The sequence below is a fragment of the Melospiza georgiana genome, chromosome 16, assembly GCF_028018845.1.
Source record: "Melospiza georgiana isolate bMelGeo1 chromosome 16, bMelGeo1.pri, whole genome shotgun sequence".
Taxonomy (NCBI): Eukaryota; Metazoa; Chordata; class Aves; order Passeriformes; family Passerellidae; genus Melospiza; species Melospiza georgiana.
The window spans coordinates 3,277,061-3,292,895 of record NC_080445.1 but is presented as its reverse complement, the minus strand read 5'-3'; the positions used below and the strand labels follow the sequence as shown (position 1 = coordinate 3,292,895).

Sequence of the window (15,835 nt, the reverse complement as noted above, 5' to 3'; positions counted from 1 at the left end):
AATAGCTGCATGGAAGTTGCTAAGGCTGCCAACCCATTGCCTGTTGCCAGGATGTGCTGACTATTGCCTTTTTGCTCATATTTCTTCAATCACTTCCCCGTTTGCAATCAAAATATTATATGCTCAGCACTGCTTTTGACCATGTAATTTAGTGGATCAGCACAGAGCTGGCAAGCAAGTCTTGGGGGAGACAAGTCTATTGAATTTTAATCTGCTCCTAGTCAAAGGCAGAATAAAAACAGACCTGGGAAGGCAGAAGACTGAATTTATAATCCAGCTCTTTAAAAGCTACCTATCTCAGAGTCAGCACAAAAGTAGAGTTCCAGGGAACAATTTTGCAAAGCAGTAAGTGCAGCACTCTCTGTGGGACACTCACCTGACGAGCTCATCTGCACAGGCAGCAGCCACCTCCTCCTCGGCCTTGCGCTCGTAGTACTTGCAGAGGATGTTCTCTGGGAGCACCTTCTCCAGCTCACTGGTGGGGAAGGAACACGTGCAGCTGCCTTCCATGCAGCTCAGCTCTGACTGGGGTTGGAAAGAGGGCTCAGGTTCAGCATGACATTAGCAAAGAGCAACTCAGGATCCAGAACATTTCCAAGCAAATCACAGAGCCTTGCTCAGACAGAGCAAGGGCTGAAGTCAGCAGATCTCAGAATGACTTGGGTTTTGGGACTTTAAAAATCATCCAGTTCTAAATCCCTGTCATGGGCAGGGACAGCTTCCACTATCCCAACTTGCTCCAAGCCCTGTCCAGTTTGGCCTTGAACACTTCCAGGGATGGAGCATCTGCAACTTCTCTGGGTAACCTGTGCCAGTGCCCCATAACAAAAATTTTTTCTCAATATCTCATCTAAATCCACCTAAGATGACTGCCAGAGAATGGCCTCACCACGGAAAGAACAAGCCTAATTAAACAAATCAGGCCTCAAACAAGCACTGGGCAGGAAGATGCTGTTGCCAGCTAGGATCACAATTCACTCCAAGTTCACTGTGACCATTTATCAGCCTGTTATTATTGTTCAGTCTCTGCTGAGAACCAGCACTCACACACTACATTCTTTTCAATAAAGTCATATGAAATATAGCTGCCAGTTTATACATTTACATGAAATGGATCCCAGAGTACAACAGCATCCCACAGTTTGAGCATCATATCCAGAGGCAAAGGAGCAGACACACTTCAGAGCAGGTTAATGACTTGTTTATAACTCAGCTAATTACCAGGATAATTGCTAGCTAAATCAGAGACCAAGGAGGTTAGTAGTACCATAGAGGAACTAACCCCCCAATTAAGTTGGGATCACAGTGATATTATGAAGGAGAAACACTCTTAGGTAGAAGGAGACAGGCCAAGTCAGAGATAATTGTTCTCTGTACAGATACCACTGGTTTATTTAGTACAAAATAAAAGCCAAACAAGTTATTGTTTTACTATGAGCGTTGTATAAAGTTTTTCTAACAATCAAATTGCTAAGCATAGAGAAAAAAAAAAAAAAAAAAAAGGAGGTTAGTAACCCTGAAATCCTGTGCAAAGATCACATTGTGAAGTTGTTGGCTTCACTTGATGGCAAGACTGACTTGGATCTCAGGACACCATTCCATTCAAGTATTTCCTGGGAAGTGCAGTTACATCTGTTTTAAGTAACAACACTACACAAACAGCAATGTCATCTCCCAACAGCAATTACCCATTTCCCCCTCGTCCAGTTGTGAAATCCTTACCTTCCCAGAGCCAAAAACTGCCTCCTGAGCATATTTAATTAGGCACTCCTTGCAGAACAAGTGACCATCTGCACACTGAGTCAGCTCCTCGAAGGCAAACTCCCCGTAGCAGCAGCGGCACTCGATCATCTGCCCATCCTGCAGCCACCAGAGGAACCAGCACCAAAACATCAACAGCTATAGCAACACACACACAACTGCAAGGCAGGAAAAACTGCCAGAATTAATGCTAAAAAAAGCTGCAGATATACACCACTCCATTAGATATCTTACTTGGTGGTTCAGATTCCCTAAGTGCAACCAGAAACTCAGTTTTAAGTCATTTTGTGGTTACATGTCCTACTTGACAGGTTCCAAAGAGCTAAAGAACATGCAGTGATTAATAATTCTTAGCTCACAGGCAGAGCAGCATTTTGGGTTTGGGAAGCTGCAGTCACAGGGAAGCAGCCTCAGTGTGCACACGACTCTCATGGGGAAAACCAAGATTCAGATCTGTTACCCTCTAAAGGAACATTTACCATCTGCCTGGGCAGACCCTGCCTTGGCCTCTTAGCTGTGGGGGTGGAGAAGTCTGCCACTGCTAGAAAGTATAAGTATAGCACACTTTTCCAAAGTTTGAAAGGAAAATGAACATTGAAACCAAAATGCAATGCACAGCTGCTGAACTGTTCTCTACATTTTCTCTGAAGCAGAAGAGCTGATTTTCAGGTTTTTAAACAATTCCTTCTGCAAACAAGGAAGGTCTTCTCCCTGGCCAAGCTCCAACAACAATGGATCTGTTTGAAACAGCCATAATGGCAAGAATGAGAGCAAACCTGATGCTATTCTGTTGCAATGTTTGTTCTGAGCAGTGAAGATACAAGCTGAATTACTACAGATCATTACATGCATCAATACTGTCTTGCTGGCCTCAGCTCCTGTCTACCTTTCCTAAAAGCCAGCCAACAAACACTACACAGGTTTTGCCAGCTCAGCAAAAGCAGCACAGTGAAATGCAGCTTCAGAAAAGCTCCATTCCAGAGCTAAAAGTATCTGTGAAGGAGGAACTGCACTGTCTGTGCACAAGTTGAATTAATTCAACTTATAACATTATGGATACTGACCTTCTGATACTGCTCCTCGTTCATCTGCAGAGCCAGGAGGAAGTCTGCATGCTGCAAGAAACATGTGCATCTGTATTTACAGACTAGATAAAGCAATTTTCCAAACTCTCCACTCATTTACATTATCTCAGGACTCACAAACCACCATAAAAGGCTCGCTGTCTGCTTGTAACATCACTGAGCCCATCCCTCCAGTCCATTAAGCTATTTATGATTCAGCTAAAACAGATGGAAGAAGCAAAGGCAGCAAGAACAAAGAACCAAATTCTGTCTTGTGGGGTTCAGGTTTCCATGGGCAGAGATGATCTCACCCAATGGGCCCCTCCAGAGAACATGAGCTTTTTGTTTCAAAGGAGACCTTATCCATCTGCCTAAGAGACAAGGATCTTTAAGGAGCTACTTTAGAAAGGACTGTGGGTGCAGAGCTGAGAGTTCACTCCTTCCTCAGCCTAGGAGAGGAAGACAACACAGCAGTGGGTGTTGCAGGTTCTGCTTCAAAACACCCAGTTCTCAGCACAGGAGAAACCCTTCTGGAGCCACAGGACTGCCAGCCTGGGGAGGGCACAGTGAGTGGACACCGCCTTGGGCCTGGCACCAACACTAGGCTGCAATTACATGCCCTAAAGCAGCAGAGAAGCCTGCTAACAATTAGAGGAAAGAGTTAATTAGTAGAGTTTACACCACTTCATAGCAAACTCTCCCCTCCAGAATGGTGTTTGCACAAGCAGCAGCTGCATATTTAAGTAAATATGAAATTCTGTGCTTGGCTTCTTTCCTTTATAATGGAGTTTCTTGCAAAGACATGTGTGTAACAGGTAGGGAAGGGAAGGGGAAAACATAGTTATTCAATACTTGGTTCAGTGTTTGAGTTTCTGTAAGAGACAGATTTTTCATGTTTAGGGCCAAAACTTCAGCAGTTGTTGAAGATTTGCACATGATCAAAGCAGCTCCTGTCACTCACCTCTGCCATCTCTTTGACTTTCTGCTCATAGAACTCCTGCTCCAGCAGCACTGGGGGGAGAAGGGACAGCCTGTCATAGCTCCTCCAGTGCCTTCTCTTGTTCTCCAGGAAGAACATGCGCTTCTCAATCTTCACATCCCCTGAAGCAGAGGTAAAGGCTCAATAAGAAGGGATAAAGCAGCCAGAACAAAGCTTAAATCCTTCTTCCTGCATACACCACCAGCTGCAGACTTTCAGCAGCTCACACAGCACTTTACCAAGCAGAGGTGCTAATGAGGAGCATCTCCAAAACAGATACCACTGACAGAAACTCAGCTCTTTTGGGACCACATCCCCTTTCAAGAGTTGCTTTCAGCTGCAAGCCAGTTCTGCTTGCAATAATGATGCAGAGAGCACAATACACAGAGCTTGGCATTTACCTTGCTCAAATTTGAAGTCTATATAGGAATATTGATTCATTTCTTTCCTCCTTTTTCGTTTCCCGCTGGTTTCAGGAGACAGCTCCTGCCACTTTTTGATAGCATCTGAAAAGGCCTAGAAAACAACACACAGCCTTAAATCTTGTGCCTGGAAGAAAGCAGGAGCACTTAATTCAAGCTGAAGCACAGTACAAACATGGGCATAGGACTGATCCAAAACTAGGAAACTCCAAAGAGAGGCAAATATACATCTCTCATCTGCTCACCTTGTTGCTTTATATACTCAAAGTAATTATTCCATAAAAACAAAGCAGGTTAATGATATTTCATAACAGCTCAGCTGTTAATATCAAAGTGAGCACCAGCTGTATTAAACAGCTGGTTTGGCTTCTTTTTTTGTTGCTGGGTTTGGCTTCTTGTTTAAAAAGGTGAGGTTCAAATACTCAGTGCTCAATCAATCAAGAGAACAGACAACAAGTTTTGTTTTAGTTAAGTCCTGGAACAGTAGAGAAACAAGCTCAAGCAAGGGCATATCAGAGGAGCAGATCTAAGTAAAAACTTGAACCCACACTGACATTCAGTTCGCTGATACTTCAAACAAATGTCTTTGCATCTCCAAGACAGTGAAATTCTTTTATAAGGAATACAGGACTCATGCCACAAGTCACAAGACAAAACAGGACAGTGATACTCAGGCTGCTTCTTAATTCCATGCAGCCAGTTAACCAGCAGCAGCAGCTAAATGTTTTAGATTTAACTAAATGCCAGGGTTTTATTGGCAATTATACTGCACTTCAGTGGCGACACACAGGAACACCTCCCAGTTTAATGCATCACCCACCATGAGCAAGCTCATGTTCCACCAGCTCTCCTATTAGGGAAAGTAAAAACTTCCTGCAGCATTCTGTCTGGTCAATAAATTTTGAAAATCTCTACTAAATGGATTAAAACTTCTTAAAAGGAAAGGAAGATTATTATAAAACCCATAACCACACAGCAGCAGATGGTACAGTAAGGCCAAAGCCATCACAGTGCTCTCTGCAGACATGGGAGATAAGCCCAGGGAAGAAAACAGACTTGAACTGGAGAACCTTTCTTGTGATTGCATAGTGCCCCTTGAGCTCATGCAGGGCCCACTTGATGTCCTGGCTGCTCAGCATTTTGAAGTCTGCCATGAGGAGATCAGCTGCCTGGATAAAGCACCGCTGGTCAAGGGGGGCGAGTTTGGAAAAGTCAAAGTAGTCCACTTTAGGCACCTAAGGAGAAAATGAAAAAGATGGAAAGGTTGCTGTAAATACACACAGGAATGTCACAAATGGCTCTCAGTGATCAGGGCATTCTGCAAGAGCACCCAAAATTCAGGCACCCAACTCTGAGCACCTTAGCACAATGTGGGTGCAAAGCCTACTGGCCCAGGCACCTCTGCAGGTGACCTGCACAAGGTAAAATGTTGTTTAAAACCATGGTGAGTGGCTGCCTGAGACAGCAAGAAGTATTCAGAAAATTGCTCACGATGACGAGTGAACAACTTTACCAGCTCAAGGTAGAGAGACGCTTTCAAGAGTAGAAAGAGGTATTCAACATCTCTCCCAGGCCACACAACACCCTCAGAGTGGAGCTCAGAGAGAATTTTTTGTTAAATGGATGTTTTAAAGCACAAAATCAAGCATCTGTAGGGAGATTTGCAGTTAGGAGGCTGCAAGGCAATGCCTAAAGGCCTCACAAGAGAGACCCAAGGGCCAAGGCTACTTCACGATGAATGACAGAATGATTGTGGAATTCTTGTCTCAGTTATCAAAATGAACACTTGAGATGGGGCAGTGACAGGCAGGCAGGGCAGAGGGGCTTGCTGGAGGCAAAGGAGCAGACACTGTGCAGCTCTGGCACAGCCAAACAGGAAAGGCTGGGAAGTCATCTTGCAAGCAACTAATTATTGCTATTTAACGCTGCCTTACACATACCCAGAGGCCTCCTGTGAGAGCCAGGCTCAGTCAAGCACTCTGCAAACACACACTAATCAAAGCAGACATCCCAAGGTCCACTCAGGCTGAACAGACTGCCCAGAGGCAGCAGGAGATGTGGATACTCTCACTTGCCTTTGTCTCATCTTGGCTGGCAAGCAGGCTGCTGCTGGGGTTTAAAACCACTCTGCCTTCCTTCTTTGGGTAATCTGGGTTTTCCAGAAGAAAGTTACAAAGCCTGAAAAGATAAATATAGTTATTTCAGGGCTGGGGAGCTCAGGTTCATCTCTCATTTGTCCAGTTTTTAGTATTGGATAATTATGAGGTCACAGTCAAAGCCTGCCATGTAAGGACCAAGGGTGGTCCTGGACTAGAGAAAACTGCAAGAAAATGACTGAGAATTAAACGAAAAATAATCAGCAGTGTGGCTGCAGAAGGAACAGCAAAAAGGTTTGTCTTTCAATAATTAAGTTTACATACATAAAGCTTGTATGGATGAGCTACTAATCATATATGGAAAAAAATACAAAAATCACATATGGAAAAAAACCACAAAAATCCATGCAAAACCCATAAAAGGGTCATGTCTTCCTCAACAAACTGTTACAGATTCAAACTTGAATCAAAGCCTCCATTCTCAGTCTGCCTTCACATTAAAGCAGCCAGAGCAACCTGGTTCAGTGGAAAGTGTCCCTGACCACAGCAGAGAGGATGGAACTAGGTGATCTTAATGGCCTTTCCAACCCAAACTATTGTGTGATTCCATGATTAAAGCAGAGACAAAATCATGTTTAAGATGCATATCTCCATGGAATACAAACTCTGAATGCAGGTTTCATTGTAACAAAGCCTGCAATCACACCAGCATTACCCAAATTCCATTAGAAACTGGTCTGGTGAGAACAGCACTTAGAAAATAACCACTAAAATTGCTGAAAATTTGCCTAATAGCCTGTAAATGCAGCATATCTGAGGTCCTACCACAAACAGTCATAACTGCCAGGTAAGTGCAGTTTAACTGAGTATTTTAGCTTAGAAAAGACTCAGCAAGGGGTTTTAAAATGCCCCATAGGTGGAGAACCACAAATACTCCAGAAACCCTTCTGAAAGGGCAGCCTGATTGAGGCTCCCACAGCTTTTTCTCAGCCCTCACCAAGCAGCTGTGCTGGCTGGGGCCAGTAACACCAGCTGTTCCTCAGTTTCCCCAGCTGCAGAATAAGATCCTTCTGAAAAGAGCCTGGACAAGCAATTAACATTTGTAGAACTATTGGAATGAGAAGGTGCTAGGCTGCTGCAAAGACATAATTGCAGCTAATTTATATTCCTGATGTCAGAAATCAGTCCCTAATTAAGAAATCTGAACTGGCTTGAAGCATTAACCCACTATCAAGGCACGATTACTTTAGCTCTGCTTTCACATTCAAAGCAGGGGCATTTCTTTTGGTTTAATCAGGTATTGACATATTGAGCCAGAAGCTTTTGACTGAGTGTGAATGCTCCTGCACACAAAAGCTGAATAGATGACACCCTGCTAAGAGGGGCTCCCACATCTTATCTTTCACATCAGCTGAAAGTTTTAAGAAGATCATTTCAGGGAAAAACAACAAATATCTTAGCACTGAGCATTTAATAGCTTCCAGCTCCCACCTCCGGCCATCCCTTTGGTAAAAGATAACTGTTTTAATCCAACAACACAGAAGCTTCAAGGAGCTCAGATCGTGGCTCTAAGGAAAGGGTTTCAGCTGGGGCACGGCCAGGGTACATTTGAATCTCCTGCATGTTGCCATTTCAACGCTGAGGATTTTGGGGGATGTTGACCTCCAGCGTGTGACAATTAGTTAAGTGGGTCCTGCTGCACAGCACACCCACACTCATGGCACTGTTCATTAATATCTGCACCACAGGACACAGAGCTGGTTAAAAGCCTCACCCCTGCCCAAAACCACTCACCCTTAGTTATTATATTTCAAGCCTGATTCAGCTTGACACACCATGGAGATCAAAAAGACCCTGCCAGCAAGGCTGACCAGTGCTTTGACCCATTTGTTCTCACACAAAAGCTGCAGTGACAACTCAAAAGATGGTTTGGTTAAAGGAATAAAAATATGGAGAAGAAATCTTTATCATCCAGTAAGTGGGTAATGCACCACTGAGCAGGCACTGTAGCTGGCCTACAGGGAAGCCTGGAAGCACCTTTTCATCTCCCTGGCTCTGTGGCACACAAAGGGAGAGAAGAGATTTCGGGAGCAGAAAGGGAAGGAGCACATTAAGACTGACAGAAGCCAATAGTGGGATTTAATTCCATCAGGCTTTGTTAAATCCCCCCAGGACACAAACCCGAGGTTTTTCCACACAATCTGGGAGGGTCCTGCAGCCAGATGCACACCTTCCACAGCCCAACTGCCCCAAGGAATGGCTCTGCCTGCCTTCTACACTCCCACCACAACCATCCAGCCTGAGGTGCACCCAGTCCATGGTGTGGGCACCCCAAAGCTGCTCCACCACTGCAGGGAAAGCACTTCTGAAGGACCAGAAAGAATTTTTAGTCTGCTGACTTTCTAACCAAGAAGCTTTACTTGGGAGACACAACTTCACAGCACAGCAGAAGAGGAAATGTGTGCCCAATGGATGGGATCACCCTTAGTTCCTCACCAGTTAACTCACTTATGGCCCAGTGACTCATTCTAAGCCTCACGCACTCAAATGCTGCTTAATTTGTGCCCCAGTTAGCTGGAAAGGGCATTGGGTTTACACAAATGAACACTCTGGCAACCAACAGCTATTCCTCATTCTTGGATCACACAGTAACCAGTCTGGACACGCTGGAGATAGCAGAGACAGTTGCAGAGGGGAGAAAGAGAGGCCACCAAGCATCAGACACCAGTCACAAGTGATTTACTTCAAAGCATCTCCCCTCGGTGCTGCTGGTGCCAGCACACGCAATCCTTCACTCCCCAGCTCTGCCCAGCAGGGCAGGGAGATGATGCAACTCAGCAGGAAGGGTAATCACTTTTTTTTAACTTTTTACTCTAACTTGACTCCTAGAAACCTCCAGCATGATTAACATTAAGGTATTCCTGAGCTGTTAATGCCATTTGGAAAGCAAGTCCTCACATTAGCTTTCCTCTCCTTTTATTTAATTTTCTTGCCCATGTTTCTGCTTAGTTTGACCAAAATCAGTCCCTCATCAGATCTCTAGAACCAATCCTGCCAGCCCTTAAATGTATTTGCTCTGTTCAATCCCCAAAAAGCAATGTGAGAGAATTTGAACAGCACCACTGCTACCTGAGCAAGTAAATGGGATAAAAGCCAAAATCATGACACCAACTAATGGACTCCAAGCCAGTGTAAGCTTTACCTGGAAAAGCCCAAAAACCAGTGAAATGAAGGAGGGAATGATTTCCTCCAACTCAAAACCCACCAACCCATCTCCATACTATGTTTTATAGCAGTCATCTGAACACCTTAATCCTGACACTCACACTTTTTAAGAGCTCTAGTAATCAGTAAGACAAAATTATATGCAGTATGTTTAAATAAGTAAATTATCTTAAAAGCAGAGAAGCTACAGCACAACAGAACTAGAAAGGACTTAAAATCAGCTCAATTAGAAGAACAAAAAAAAAGAATCTGTGGTACTACCAAGGCAGTGCTGAAGGCCCAGCCTGGATGTGCTCTAAAGCAGCATCCCTGCCAGGAAGGAAGTGCTGCACTTGTATGACACACTCTGGTTCTTGCCTCTATACTTACACATTTAAGTCATAGCAGTTCTTGATGAGAATTAATTCTTCAATATATTCCTTCTTCACATCTGGGAATCTTGCTTCCTACAGTAGGAAAAGGTAAAGGTTATGTAGGTTTTAGAGAAGCTGTGAAACAGACATAGCACCCAGGACAGGGATTTACATGTAATTAATCAACAAAATCCTGAGACTCAGGGCAAAATGGTCAAGAGATCATTTACAGCCATCCAGCCTTGCTCCACAGGATGGCTGCTAACAGCCCTTTCTCAAAGGAAGACTGAGGGCAGGGATGTGAAAAGCCAAGGGCACCTGGCCTAAGGAGAGATTCAGGCTCCATAGGAATGAACTTCAACCCAAGACAAGGGAATATTTACCTTCAGCATGAGCAGCAAGGAGCTCCAGATTATGTGCTGAAATACAACATTCCAAAGCAAAAGGAAATAAACCAACAACATGTACACCCACCCAATGAGCCCAGACACACCAGCAATGAGACCAGAACAGAAAACAAACCTTTGGTGGCATTTCTGTGAAGGCTCTCCCAGTGTTTGCTGCTCTCTCTGGGGTTTCTGTACAGCTACTGCTACCATGTGGTATTTTGCTTTGCAAGACTGGACTGACACTGCAAGAATAGCCTCTTACCCAGCTCAAAGGCATTGAGCAATGAAGTCTTGGAAAGAACTGAATTTTATTAGACTGCTACTTAAAAAAATATATTCCTCAACTGCAGTTTTCCCAAGTAGAATTAGCCATAGGATGTGGGGGGGAAGACTTGGAGGGGATGGGGTGGTGGTAGAAGATACAAACACATAAGAATCTGCCTATTTGCAAGAAAAAAATATTCAACAAGTCCTCCCTAGCAATCAAGGGGAGAGGTGTGCAAACATCACACACATGAATCACCACATTTTTATTTAGCTTTATTTGTCATATATTAACCATACTGCTGCTGTCACAGCCAGTGTCCCTCATGCTAAGCTTCACACATGGAGCATGTGCAGTTTACATGCACAAGTCTTATGGTGCTCATCCAGTTACTCCTTGGTGCTGCTGCTTGAAAATCCAAACTGCAAGGGCAGCCCTTACCCTTGGCCACCGTGGTGGCATTAACATGGGCATGGACCACACTCCTGTAGGAGAGGAAGCTGAAAGCAGTCCTGGCTCTCAGCCATGTGTCCCTAAAACTTCTCTACTCCACCCTGTATCCCTCTGCCACTGTTTAGTGTCCCAGGTTTACTCATTTAGTTTTATATCCAGTCCTAAACCGGTTCTACAGTATTGGGTTAGGAAAGAACCAGATAAAACCAGACCAGATCCAAGAGGGTCTTTAAGGGAACAGACACAGATTATTTCATGTTAAGCAAAAGTTTTCCAGGACAGCTCATCACATGCTCCTCACCTGGTGTGTGGCTGAATCTCAGCCAAAGCAAAGAGGATTTGCAGCTGTGCATTCCGAGCATGTGAGATTCCACACCCCTTGAAAAACCCGTCTGAAAACATCACACACACAGGAGGCAGAGGAGCCCTGGGAATACTTACTGTCTCTCTGATGAGCAGTGCAGTCAGGTCCTGCTCCTGCCCAGCAGCTCCCTGCTCTGGCACGTCCCCCGAGCCGAGTTCCTGCGAGCCCTGGGCGGGGAAGGCGGGCCCGGGCTGCTCGTTGTTGTCCGTCCCCGCCGGCTGAGCCGATTCCTCGGGGGGATGTGCCGGCTGCGGGGAGGCAGGGCCGGGAATGCCGTCCTGGGGCGGCTCGGGCCGGGGGAAGGCGGGCCCTGGAGCCTTCCCTCCGTACGCCTGCAGGGATGCCGGGTTTGCCTCCGGCTGCCCTCGCTGAGGAGCGCGGCCGCTCGCCACGGCGCGGGGCTCATCTTCCTGCGGGGGGAAGTGCCGGGGCTCCGGCTGGCCCTGCTCCTGCATCCCCCCCTGCTCCGGGGTAGTTTTAGCAGCTATTCCTTCAAGTTTCTGCTCTGGCTCCAAGTTCTTTCCTCGCCATTCCCGAGCTTCCATCCTTTCCTCCTGTTGAGGTGGAAGGTCTGCATTCTCCAGACTAATGATTTGTGTGTTATCAGCAGGCTGTGGATGCACCTTGATCAGTGGCAGCAAACTTGGGCCAGGCTCCTGGCTACCTGTAAGTTCAGATCTGGGGCCACTCAGCTCAGATGGTCCCGGCTGCTGCAAGGCAACATCCACACTCTCCCCCCTGCTTGGTCCAGCATTGCTCTCCACCACGAGGTTACTCCCATCTCCCACACAGGGCAGAGCTGAATGCTGCAGGTCTGTGCTCAATGGCTCCACAGCACTTTTGGATCCTCCTTCCCCCACAGCGTCTGCACCCTGCCATGGAGCAGCAGGTCTGATGACATTGGGACGCAGAGGCTGCTGATGCTTTGGGGTCTGAAAAGGACATCAACAAGAGAAAGGAGGAATTCTTGTCTGTGTGTCAGAATCCTTGCTCCAGATACTTCTGCATCTAAGAAACTTCTGATGGGAAACTGATAAACAGTCTGTTCAGCAAGATGCTTAATAAAGCACAGAACTGCAACCCACACATCTGTGTCACCAGCCTGTCCCCAGGTGCTACAGGAACCTTCAGCAGAACTGGGGATGCACAGGACTTTCAAATTGGAATAATCGCCTAAGCTCACCTCAGTACTCACTTCCCCTTCAGTAAAATTGTCTGGAAAGGAAGAATTAACTGATGACATATTTGTGTTCTCACCAATTTATTTAAACAGGCAGGAACCAAAGCTCCAATATTAATCTCTGGCCTTGTTCTTGCCTCTGGCAGGCAGACTGCTGTATGCCAACAGAGCCTGAGTGCTCTGTGCTGCTGTTTTCAACTAAAAAGCAGAAAGGTCAGCTTTGCAACCTATTTTCTCAGTGCTTCTGGTTAATTTAACAGGGAAGTGGAATATATTCTTAATATAAGACAGATATGAAATGCTGCAAAAATATCAGTGCCTGCAACAGCCCAACATGAATGCAAATAGTATAGAGGAATATAAAGCATACAGAGTACATTTATAAATCAAAGCAAGGTTTGAAAACATTTTATGGAAGATCAAGTCCTCTTGCAAAACACTCCACCTTTGCTGGATTCAAACAGACAACTTTATAGGAACTACAACCTTCATCAAGTAGAACTTAAACTGCAACAGTTCCACAGTCTGGTTCTCCTCTCCTGTGCCCAAAATATGACTAAATCAAGCCAGCAAAATGCCATCATTTCACTGTTACTTCAGACACCCTAAGCAGATTGCTATAGCCAGGCAGGACTCAGAGGAATGCATCAGGTATTGGCACAAGACTGGGCAATACAGGCCATGAATACAGCACAGCAGCTACAACAATGAAAAGTTACCTCTGCTAAGATGACTATGTCATCATCATCATCTTCCTCAGTCTGCTGCTTTTCTGGCATCTCCAGCAACAAAGGCAAATCTTCATCTGAGGAATCTGATATTGTGATAAGATTTTCATCTCTGTGGTTTATCCAGTCTGCAGAACAGTAAGTAAAGTTGAAGTCAGCTGTTGGCTCAAGGTAAATAAATGGAATTCCAAGGTGCATGTAGCACTGAAACGTCTGAGAAAGCAATTTTCCCACTTGCACTGCAGGAAGAAGCATTCAGAGGTCACCAATTCCTCTGCAAGGCATTGTAACAGCCATTCCTGCATCCCTCAGCCTCCAGCAAAACACCTGCACAGCTTCAGCTCATCACAGCAGCACTGCAGGGACAGCCACTGACACTCACAAAGAATCTTCTACCCTGAACTCCAGAACAAGTCAAGCTGCTGCAAAAGTTATTACAAACAAGGCATGTAGGGAATACTTCTGCAGAGAAATCCTCAACTTTCAGTATCTCAGAGACATTTTGTTTGTTAAAATGCAGTGCAATCTAGCAGAGAGATAAGGGTCTTTGTGCAACTCAGTCTCTTCTGAAAGAGAGGCTTTGCAGGAGCACCTTATGCAGGACCAAGATAAGGCCTGTGGCTGTGGGTGCCAAAGATACCCTGCTAGTAATTACAACCTTGTGCCTCAAGGTTTGTCAAGTATGGAATTTAGATGCTACTCAACAGCTGCTGGAACACAGCAGAGAGATTCAAGGCAGAAATAGAGGGTTTCTGTACTGCACAGAGAACATGCAACTATGCTTTCCCTAACATCTCACATGTTTTGGCTTATTTTTCAGCATGAGTGTTCATTTATCACCTCTCAGGCACACAGAGAAAGCCTCACTTTAAATTCCACCCATGAGGGAATGGGTGCCAATGCACACAGCCCTGCAAGAGCATAAATTTAGGGTCAGCTTTCTCCTGTGGGGTTCTCAGAAGGATGGATCCTCCTTGGTTCTGCTGAAACACCTCTACACAGTGCTCCCAAGAAGTCAGCAACATCCCTTGAGGCAGTACAACATGAGAAACACAAGAGCCAAATATTTTGCATGCCTGCATAATATGAAAGAGTTTCTGTAGGTGGCTAAGTCAGTGTAACAGAATAGTGTGTGATGTGACAGAACAGACCTCCCTGCAAGTTCAGTGTCTGTGAATCCTGCTGCTCAGCAGAGTTTCACTAGAGTGTTTTGGAAACAGGCACAAATCAGTACTCACCTTTCCCTCTGTGATTGCTGAAGCTGTTCAGGTTAATCACTTCTTCATTCCCACCTCTCTCTGCCATTTTAAACAGCTGCACCCCAGAGTGTCAATGCCCCAGCATGGCAGTCAGGCTCACATGAGGAACTGGAAGATAAAATAAAACCACAAGGGAGTCAGGCAAACTCAGATTCACCCTAAGGGTTTTTTCCAAGATTTAGCTGCTAGGGGTTCTCCTGGCTCTCCCAGCAGTCTCTCCACATGAGTATTTTTCTGTGACCCCCTCTCAGGACCTGGAAGGAGATATGTTTGTTATTTTGTGTTCCAACAGTTAAGACAGTGGACTGAAGAGTGCAATTAGGCCAGAGAAGTCTCTCTGGAGGAGCCATGCAATCACAGAAAAGGAGGAGAGATGTAGTTCTACCCAAGCAGGACTCAAACCCTCCCAGTATGTGGACTTTCTCTTGTTTCCAACCAAAATCCAATGCACCAACCCACACAGTGCTGTTCCTGCCCCCATCAACAGGTGAGAGGGGCAAAATCCCCTTGCCTGAGCTGTCCCAGGGCACCCCCACATCCACCTGCATCTCACACCCCCAGATGGTGTCACTCCAACCATCCCTGTCACCCTTACTGCCAGGGAAGCCACACACAGCCTGGAGGGGAACAGCACCATCCCAGCCTGAACTCCCCCAGTGCTGCCAAGTGAGGCACAACTTCAGAGCCACCAGAGATGCTCCAAGCTCATTTCCACACCCCCCTCATTCCTGGTGTGTCAGAAGGAAGCTGCACCCTGGGCAGAGCAGTGTCAGTGTGTGGTTTGTGCCTGCACTGTGAAACAGCACAGGCACATTCCAGAGAACACTTCCTTACCACCATCTGCTATTTTATAGAAGAGATTTCCCTGATTTACAGCAAGGGTTTGGTACAAATTCCAGGAAACACCATCTGCTCTCACACCAAAAGGAGAGCATGACAGGAATCAGGTTCCCTCACAGGACTTGGCTTTTTGAAGCTGAGCTTTGCTACCCCCACCTGTTCTCAGAGAGGCACAATGAATTGGCCAGAGGCTCCCAAACAGGATTAGGGGGCCAGAGGAATCACTGCAAACTAAACAGGAGGTTTCCATTTTATGCTCTGCCAGCTTAGAGCTCTCCATTCCCACTGTCACAGAGAGGCTGAACACACACAGGAACTCCAAGCAAAATTTGATCACTGAAAGGAGAAAGGAGGTTTTTTTCTCTTATTGGAAAGTATTCATCTCCTCATTGCAGCACAGAGGAATCTGTACTATTAAATATTTACTGATGCATAAGCTGGAAGAAAATGGTGGGTC

At 45.6% G+C, this 15,835-nt stretch overlaps 1 protein-coding gene across 3 annotated transcripts in view; it reads right to left on the bottom strand.

Moving 5' to 3' along the window:
- The window catches only part of RNF216 (ring finger protein 216), a 76,007-nt gene that overhangs the window by 47,045 nt on the left and 13,127 nt on the right, over positions 1-15,835 (bottom strand). For all 3 annotated transcript variants that reach the window (XM_058035806.1, XM_058035807.1, XM_058035808.1), the window contains 11 exons: positions 14,518-14,646; positions 13,271-13,407; positions 11,449-12,303; positions 9,917-9,993; positions 6,302-6,404; positions 5,297-5,461; positions 4,206-4,320; positions 3,787-3,926; positions 2,826-2,876; positions 1,723-1,860; positions 377-525 (listed from right to left, as the gene is read on the bottom strand). In XM_058035806.1, the coding sequence (XP_057891789.1) occupies positions 377-525; positions 1,723-1,860; positions 2,826-2,876; positions 3,787-3,926; positions 4,206-4,320; positions 5,297-5,461; positions 6,302-6,404; positions 9,917-9,993; positions 11,449-12,303; positions 13,271-13,407; positions 14,518-14,584 (1,997 nt within the window). In that variant the 5' untranslated portion in view covers positions 14,585-14,646. The remainder of the gene's footprint in view (positions 1-376; positions 526-1,722; positions 1,861-2,825; positions 2,877-3,786; positions 3,927-4,205; positions 4,321-5,296; positions 5,462-6,301; positions 6,405-9,916; positions 9,994-11,448; positions 12,304-13,270; positions 13,408-14,517; positions 14,647-15,835) is intronic.